Source organism: Lactuca saligna, chromosome 8 (genome assembly GCF_052625555.1).
Source record: "Lactuca saligna cultivar CGN05327 chromosome 8, ASM5262555v1, whole genome shotgun sequence".
NCBI classification, from domain to species: Eukaryota; Viridiplantae; Streptophyta; class Magnoliopsida; order Asterales; family Asteraceae; genus Lactuca; species Lactuca saligna.
Window position 1 is genome coordinate 73,343,881 of NC_136424.1, and position 9,529 is coordinate 73,353,409.

The following is a 9,529-nucleotide window of genomic DNA, read 5'->3' on the forward strand; positions in this document are numbered from 1 at the left end:
TTGAATAAGGATTACATTTCCCTTGATGAAATAACAAGGCCGGGGATTACAAATTGACAATCACTAATCACATTTATATGCTGTAATCGAGACAAGTATCCGTAAACAACGCAAGTCTATGCAAATATGCCGAGTTGGTAAACAGATTAGAACAACGCTTCTGTACCTGCTCCATGGAAGCCGGTCGAGGTTGAACTTTGAGCAATTGGAAGTAAACCGGTTGTTGTAAGTTACATCACACAGAGAAAAATGTACAATCAATCAGATTATTTCCTTTACGAAAAGTAAAAAAATAATTGGGTTCTTATCTAATTCTCTTCCTTTCATTTTTGCATTTTCGTTTTTTTAAAACATTTTTTTTTTCTCGATCTAACACTGTCTTCCTCGCCGGCAGATAAGTGCACCGGCGCCTGAGGTAAGAGTGGCCACCGCTGAAGACGGTTTAGCACTTAAACTCGACGCCTTTGCGTAACTCCCCCCTGCTCCGGCACCCGATGGTATAAAATATGCTCCGTTCAACATTAAGTCCCCGTCCGATCTCCAATTCCATTTCTTCCATTTTCCGGTCGTTACCACTCTCTTTGTCACCTATTTTAAATAAATATAATAATTACCGATTTTTTACATAAAAATTATGAATGAATAGTTTTAAATTTTAATTAGTAGGTACCTCTTTGGCATTAGGGTTAGCCGGAGCGAGGAATCTGTTTCCTTGACTGTTAATTGTGGGGTTTGCACTTCCACCGATAGCATACATTTCCCAATGTGTGTAGTCGTTATTTACAACATGGAAATACCCATGCCTACACCTATACATATAATCAAAACAATTCTAAGTCAATAAGGAATTAACAGTTAACTTGTATGTATGTAGTCTAATTTTGTTCATTAATTATTACTTTGTTACTTAATTATGTACCTTGGCATTCTCTGAACAAGGCCTTCACCGAAATGGTTGTAAGCAACAGTCACCTGCATAACCTTGTCACGGACGTACGAGTCACTGTGACCCAGTAACATGACCTCGTTGTGGTGGGTGAATAAATTATTAGAAATCGTAATAGCAGTTGAACCCATGATAGCATCGATTAACCCATCAGCACAGTTCGACAACGAGTTGTGGTCGATCCAGATATGACTAGCGCCAAATAGCGAAATCCCGTCGCCGTCGGCTATCGTTCGCCAACCGTAATGCGACGGGGAGCTGCGAACCATGGCGTTTCCGGTCTGTTTGCAGTCGTGGATGTGAAGACCGTGTATGATGATGTTTGTGACGTACTGGATTGTGATACACGCGCCGTTTGCGATATGGACGTTGACGCCACGAGCGTCGATTGTTTTGAAACTGTTCATGATTAGTTCTTGTTTTAGGGTAATAACCATGTCTCTCTTGAATACAATCCATAAAGGTTTGTCTTGGATGACAGCGTGTCGTAGAGTTCCTGGTTTGGGGTTGACGGCGTCGTCGTCGTTAGGGTTTGTGACGATGTAGAACCTCCCGTCACGGCCGCCAACGGCGTTGCGTCCAAATCCGATAGCACATTCAGCGAGTCGCTTGCGGTGGCGCTGCCAGTTGGGGTCGCACCGCCAGCAATCGTCCATAGGGTTTCCGGTGCCGCATGAAAAGTAGCCTAACTTTCTCCTCTCTGTACCATTACGAATGCTCCTGAAGATTGACGGTGGTCGGACGTCAAAAATAAAAAAATAAAAAATAAAAAATAAAAATTCTCTGCATCATAATTAATTTTTTACTATTTTAATAGAGTCGACAATATATGTTGGCGGTGGATCAAATAAACTAATAATAATAGATGAGATGTGAAAGGGAAACTAAAGGTGAAGGGAAAGATCGATACGGTGTCTACGGAAACTACATGATTTTGTTGGTAGTGAATAAATGCGTAGGTTGGGAATAGGGATGATAATAATTGATTGGGTATTGATGTAGCGTCGGTGAGGTGAAAGGTTTAAGAATAAATTAGAAAGGTTATTAAATATGGGCATGGAAGTAGCGAGTTTCTAACTGATAAATAATAAAAATGACCCACGAGACTGTGTAGGATATGTGAAGGGTGAAGACCAGATCTGGTATTTGTGGGACCTGGTCAAACTGATAATAGAATGGCATTTTGATTTTGCAATGAAATTTAATGTACATGCATGCAGGATTTAGAGTGTCTGGGCGAATAAAGGTAACACGTGAAGAGTATATATCTTTGTTTATCAAAATTTGTGTTACTTACCCTAACTTGGCGTTTTGTCGTGCCATTCTACATGTTACCATTATATATTGGCCAATTGGGGCAAGCAAACAGAAAGAAAAGAGGAACTCTATAAAGCTACGCAATCCATGTGGAACACTAAGTTAATCACGTGAATTAGAAAGCAAATGAAAGATACACTAATATAATTACTTATAACTAGGAGTACGTAAAAACCAATAACAAATGAAAGATACACTAATATAATTACTTAAAGTAATTCCAAGAGTAAGAAAGTCGTTATCAGTCAAAATCTGGCAACTTGATAATTAAGTTATTATTGTACCATTAACCATGAAGAAAGAAACTCGTATTGTATTTGAAACATGATGAAAATTAGAATATGTGGAGATTATCATGCACATGTATCCGTGCTATTATAAATTGTACCAACGTTATGGAGCTACTAGAGAAGTTACATCAGATTCATGTTGCTATTTGCTTTGCATTACGTTTTATATATAATTTATAGAGTGATTATATTATCAGAAGGTGGGGACTGCAATAGGAAAATAGACAATAGAGTAGAGGAGACCTTAAGACTGTTTGGTGATGGAGTACGGACCATGTGATTCTTTTTAAAAATTATTATAGTACAAGCTGTGCATTTTACTTAACTGTGCTATCTTTGATGTATGTATGTATGCATTCATGTATATGTGTGTGTATGTATATGTCCTTATTTTAGAAATCACTGATTCTGTGTCTGAACAAATGACCTTGGGGACACAAAAGGGAATATACCTAAAATACAGGTACTGAGAGAAGAGAAAAGGGAAGAGAATAGACTCACATGCCAACCATGGAAGCCACCATTTCTGGATCATCAACAGCATCACCATTCTTGTTCATATCAAGGTTTTCGCTTGTCCTGTGAATTATATATATATATATATATATATCAACGCAAGTTAATTAGTATTGTAATTTGTAAATGAAGCTACATGTGACAGATTTCTAAAGCATCGTATAAGAATATTTTTGAACAAATGGCTGTCATCTTCTGACAAAAGGAATAGAAACAGCAATCTCTGATTGACTTTAGTGGCCAAACTTGGCCCTGTGTACTAGTTGTGATTTAAATTGAGATGATTAAATATCAAAATTTTGTTCATAAATTCATATAGTAATGTATTTCAAACATAATTTTCATCTTCTTTGATAAAAATGTAGCACTACCATATATACTAAACTGAAGGCATTTGTAAAATAACAATTTTTTGTGAAAATGTATACACAGTAAAGTAAGAGATCCAATCTGAACAAGCAGGATCAACACAAAATTGTTATCGGTCTAATCAGTGCAATAATCTCCTACGAAGAAATGGAGTGCCTCAACTAACCTGTCAGCAAATGTTGAGTTGCTTACTAAGCTCTGCAACTCATGTTTCTCTTCTTCCCTGAAATCACAAAAAACATCACTGAATCAAATCCGATATTTCTCTCAATTAATGCAGAATTGCAGATGTGTCAAAAGCAGCACTTAAAATGATTCAACAAGCACAGAAATATGATTTCCAGTAGCTGAAAACACATGAACTTCAATTAATGAAATCCGATTTTTCTCTAAAGCTAATGAAGATGCGTCAAAAGCGACACTTTTAACAACGTTCTTATACGCACAGATGCAGAAATTAAACAGAAGAACATCAATGAATCAATTCCACTTTTCTCTGAAACTAACGAGAATGCATTACAGAGCAACACGTAATAAACAAACTTTCAGAGAGCAATGAAGTGATCTAGAAGAACTTAATACAAAACAAAGCTTCGCAGCTCAATGTATCGAATTACCTAGAGACGGCATTGATCGAGACAACAATTGCAAGAAGTAGCAATGAACAGAGCGCGAACAATTTCAGAGAGGCCGCCATTGTTACTCCAATTTTTGAAACGAAGACGCAATCTGTCTCCGTATACCGTAACTTCAGTATGTGTTTCTCTAAGTAGAATTGCTTCGTAGAGTGAGAAGAATGGAAACAGAATGAGATGAGTCAATTGTCAAAGAAAACGCTGAACAGAGGAGTCCTATAAATAGGAAGGTGGAAAAGGGCGGACTTGGAGTTTGGTTAATTCCCTCTAACCCTGGTTAGGTTGTTTCTCACTCACGACCCTGGTCTCTGCCTTTATGATACTCAAAGGGTGTTTTAGTCATTACAAAATGTTCAAAAATTAATCAATTGAGTTGATTTTGTTAACAAACTAATGAATTTGCCACTTTGTCTCTTAGATCATTGCATTTGCATCGATTAAAAAAATGTAATGTAATTTTAACTAAATACAGCAGCCGTATTCGTTTGAGATACAGGAAAATTCACCACAAACTTTTCTCGTTTTAGTTAATAATTAAAAACCATATATTTTGACAAATCTTCATCAAATAGTTAGATAAATATCATTTAAATAAGGGTTAATGACCTAAAAAGTTAACGAACTTTAGTCTTTGTCCACTGTTTTTCATCACATTTACCTATTGAATTTATTTGACTTGTTCAAAATAGGGTAATATGACTGGTTATTACAGTAATATTACTTTATTATGAATAGGTTAAACAAATTTATTAGTTAAATGTGTACGAAGAAAATATGATTACCTAAATATGGATAAAAGTCAAAGTTTCTTACCTATTTTGGTAAATATTGGACAAGAACTGTCTTAGGGACTGTGTACTAGGATCAGACTTCAACACTCAATGAACAATTAGGTTTGGCATGGTCTAACCTAGTTCAGTTCCGGCAAGTTATGAGCTAGGTTGTGTTGCTAGGTCTTTAAAGCACATACAACCTAGCCCCTTAAGTGTATACATCCTAACCCCAGACAACCCAATTTCATGTCACATCAATGGATCGTATGACTACTTACACTTAACATAAAGAATCCAACATCACCAAAACGGGTAAGAAACTTTGGTTATTGTCTATATTTAAGTAACCATGTTTTTTTCATATTGATTTGACTAGGAAACCTGTTTGACTTGCTCATAATAGGGTAATATTATCGCTAATTACCAATCATATTACCTTATTTTAAACAAGTCAAACAAGTTCAATGGTTAATATGTACGAAAAAAACATGGTTTCTTTAACGTGAATAAAAACCAAAATTCGTTACCTTTCTAATTCATTAACCCTTTAAATAAAGTTAAATTTGTAAGCCTAAATGCATAACAACTACAATTTCGCTTTCATCACAACTGAGTATTATCCATCTATTCATCTTATATTTTCAATTTTGTATTAAGTTAATTTTACATTCTTGCACTTTATTACATCATTAACATTTCATTTTCCGCACATTTCACATTTTAGTTTACTGTAGTACTTTTTATTTCTTATATATTTTCCATTTAATCCATCTATGTGCTTTGATTAGTATAAAATGAGTACTAATTATTATTTTAAGGTGTTTATTTGGTTATTGTACCTTTTTTCATTACTTATTGTAAATATAGGGTTAATGTTGAGATTGATATTGTGGAAAATCCGTTGGACTTTGTATTTGTTAGGTGCATTAGTGTACCCTTTTTTGCATATCGTTTGTCCAATGCTATATAACATATTAATTAGAGTACCAGCTTACGAACAATGTCCAATATTGAGTTGTAGCTAATCTTGCCTTTGTCGTTGACTTATGGTTTAGGCGTCGACTTCAGACTTATGGTTTAGGCGTCGGCTTCAGTGCACTTCGTGGTTTTAGCCGGCTTGCTTTTTTATCTGCATTAGTAGAAGCTATGCTTCATCGTTGATTTCGGTTTATGCTTTCCATTGTTTCTTGTATTACTTATGTGGTGTTTGTGTGTTACTTGTGCAAACATTAGAATTAGTGATCTTGTGTCACACACAATAGTACTAATTTACTATCGGGTTAGTTTTTGATTGACCATTTTATGTTTTTCATTTTCTAGTTGTTTTGTTGTTGTTTATGTGATATGTTCTTCTTTAGGTAGGTTGTTTTATGAGATGACTTGATGACTCAAAACCCTAATATTTCGGGCATTTAAAGGAATTAGTGTAACACTTGTTTATTTATTAAATAAATAAATAAATGAAGGACTCGTAGCCCTAAAATAAATAATTATGTATAAAAGGATGGTCTCGAAGAGCTAATTGTCACCATTTTAGAAGTCGAAGGTTAAAAGAGTAAGTTCCATACTCAATTTGTAAGTAATATTGAAGGTAGAGACTACTTGGTAATTAGTGGGACTTAATTTGAAAAGATTTCAGGGAGTTAGGGGTTAAAAGGTAAGTTTGAGGCTTAATTTGAAAGGATCTTGTAGGGAGGGGCCAGAATTGTAAATATGTCAAAGATTTAGAATGGTTGGGGTTTAAAACCTGCCACCCTCACCATACAAACCCTAAACCTAGCATCTTTCAGCTGCCTCCATTCATCTTCTTCATCTTCAACCTCCGGCAGCCACCCCCTCCCCCCCACCCGGTCTGTTCTCTGACAAGCTAGCAGCCACCAAGCATTTACCTGACCTCCTACTTTGCCGACCAATCGAGACTCCATCTCACTATCGCCATCATCGAGCCTCCTTGTCACCGGAAACATTGAAGACCGACGAGGGTGGAGGCAGCCTCCAGGCACTATTACGTCGTTGATCGCTGTTAGCAACCAAGCCGCCGGACCTTTGTCACCTTGCTGTTGTCATTGTTATCACTCCGATGAGAAGAGGCTGAGATCGGAGCTAGGTGTTACGAAGGTTCTTTCTCTTTCCCTCGTGCATGAAGCCACTGACAACCAGCTAGGCCAGTGCTCCCATGTACCAGTCGATCTGCAATGCCCTTCTCTGCCTCCTTCCGCCGCTGTTGCCCAATCATGTGCGCCCTACCGCACTGCCACCCAAGTCCACCGCTGTTACCGCCAAGCGCCACCAGGTGGTGGCTGTAGTACTAATCTGAGCATAGGATGTGAGTGCAAGTCATTTCAGTGTTGTATGTTGGGTTTGTGTGTTTGGAAAACCAAGAAGGCCACCACCACCACCACCGTGAGGTGGTGGCTGCCGCCATGCGCCACCGTTGGCCACCATTAGGTGGATGTGTGTGTGTTTACTTTGCTTAGTGTAGTGTGTGTGCGTTTATTTTTAGTATTTTCTTTGTAAATTGTAAAATGGAATAATGAAAGGAAATTCCACCACCTCCTGCCGCCGTGTCGGGTGGCGATGTGTTTTGCCTCGTTGTGATCGATTCGTTTGGGGTGCTTGAAACCCTAGTGGGCCTTGTAAGCCCTAATGGGCCCAATGAAGCTTAATGGACCCTAATTGACCCAATAAAACCCTAATGGGTTTAATGGTATTCTAGTGGGCCTAAAAGGCCCAATAAAGCCCTAATTGAGCTAAAAGCCCAACAAATTGATAAATGAGCTAGTATCTGGATTGGAAAACCCTAATGCCAATAAAACCCTAATTTGGGAATTAATCGGGTCACACAGAAATTGTTTAATAACTTGCAATATTAAATAATAATCATTGGCAAAAATTAATCTAAGCAATATTGGACTTAATGAATTAAGTCCTTGGAGGATTAAATCCTTAATGGGTTAAGTAAGAAACACTTAACCATAATTGTCATTTTATATGAAACCCTAGTTTCACTTAGGCCTTGAGTTGGCCCATCCAAGAATAATCAAATGAATTAAAGTAATTAGTTGGGATTTACTATAAGGCCCATATGAAGGAATTGGGCCCAATTGGAAAATTGGGCCATAGTTTGGTTTGGGTCCAGAGGGTTGTATGATATTGGGCCCTTAGAATGAGACATGTTGGACTGGACTGAACAATTGGGCCTTAAGAGACGTCTATGTAGAGGTTTGGGCCCAATTTGGAAAGTTGGGCCATATGTTGGGCTTTGATCCCTAGTTCACTTTGGGCCTATGGATTGGGCCTTGGGCTGGGTAAGCCAAGCTAGGGGTAATGTAGTAATTATCCAAAGTATATATTTATAGTTATGTAGTGGAACCTAATTATTAATTGGGTGTTATTTTGATATTGATAGATCGGGAGTCTGTCATCCAGCAGCTATGGTTTTGTCTGCAAGACTTCAACAGTGTGAGGCGAGTTTTTCTTCTAGTAGGAACGGGTCTACGGCCACAATGCTGGCCCATTTAGTTAGCAATAGTTCCGGATTTCGGTCCGATGCAGTAGTTCAGTGTGCTTGATGTCTTTGTGATTCAAGCATGTCTTTGTGTTATGTGTTCCAGACTTCGGTCCAATGCAGTATGCAGTATATGTGTTTATGCTAGTAGTTATGATTATGCTATGCTATGTTCAGTCAGTTTCCAGACTTCGGTCTGATGCAGAGGGAAAGGCCCTGGTTAGTTCCGGACTTCGGTCCGATGCAGAGGGCAAGGACCTGGTTAGTTTCGGACTTCGGTCCGATGTAGTTTCCGGACTACGATTCGATGCAGAGGGCAAGGCCCTGGTTAGTTCCAGACTTCGGTCTGATGCAGTGGGCAAGGCCCAATATGTGTTTATATGTTATTGTATGGTATGTGGAAGTTTGGGGGAGCTCACTAAGCTTCGTGCTTATAGTTTCAGTTTTGGTTTCAGGTACTCGGTTTTCAAAGGAGGAGCTCAGAGAGGTTGCAATGCACACACCATTTGTTCAGCCTGGGATGTTTATACTCTGATATACTTGATAGTTGTTATAATATTTTGAGATACATTGCTTATGATTTTTATATGAGGTTTATCGACTATGGTTTTTATTATTAAAATAAACAAAATTTTCAGACTGTATTTTTGGGATGTTTCGATGAGAGGCTAGGATTACATATCCTCAGTCTCTTTCACCCTCTAACCCCTCTGCAAACCCAAAATTCGACCCTTTTTGAGATCCTTAGTGTTTTGCTTGTTTGAAGGAGAAGAAAGAAAGAGAAAAAGCACCATTGTGTAACACCTGTTCCAGGTATTATTTGATTTAGTTAATTTCAGGTTTTTTAGTTCATGGACTCGACGAGTTGGGAGTACAACTCGTCGAATAGGGGCATTTAACCATGGACATGGATCGGGACCAACTCGGTGAGTCGGAAGGCCCGACTCGGCGAGTTGGAGCTGTAGAGAAGAAACTCCAATTTCAGGGTTTGCCCCATATATAAAAGGTCATTAACTGCCCTTGTGGCCTCCCCTAGAACCCTATCTCCCTACAGAAAGCAGTTTGCGGCTGTGAACACTCTTGAGTGAGAGTAAAAGCATTTGTGAGTGATTTTGGTGGGTTGTGAATGATTTTTAGAGCTTGAAGAAGAAGGAAGCAACATAGTTGAGAGGAAG

At 38.1% G+C, this 9,529-nt stretch overlaps 1 protein-coding gene across 1 annotated transcript; it reads right to left on the reverse strand.

Moving 5' to 3' along the window:
• Positions 1-4,274, reverse strand: LOC145008849 (putative pectate lyase 8). Its single transcript, XM_078967474.1, has 6 exons — positions 4,056-4,274; positions 3,605-3,661; positions 3,055-3,132; positions 920-1,666; positions 671-809; positions 1-588 (listed from the first exon to the last, which is right to left on the reverse strand). The coding sequence occupies exons 1-6, from the start codon at positions 4,133-4,135 to the stop codon at positions 370-372; spliced, it is 1,320 nt and encodes a 439-aa protein (XP_078823600.1). The 5' UTR covers positions 4,136-4,274; the 3' UTR covers positions 1-369.
• Between the last annotated feature and the right edge of the window lie 5,255 nt (positions 4,275-9,529).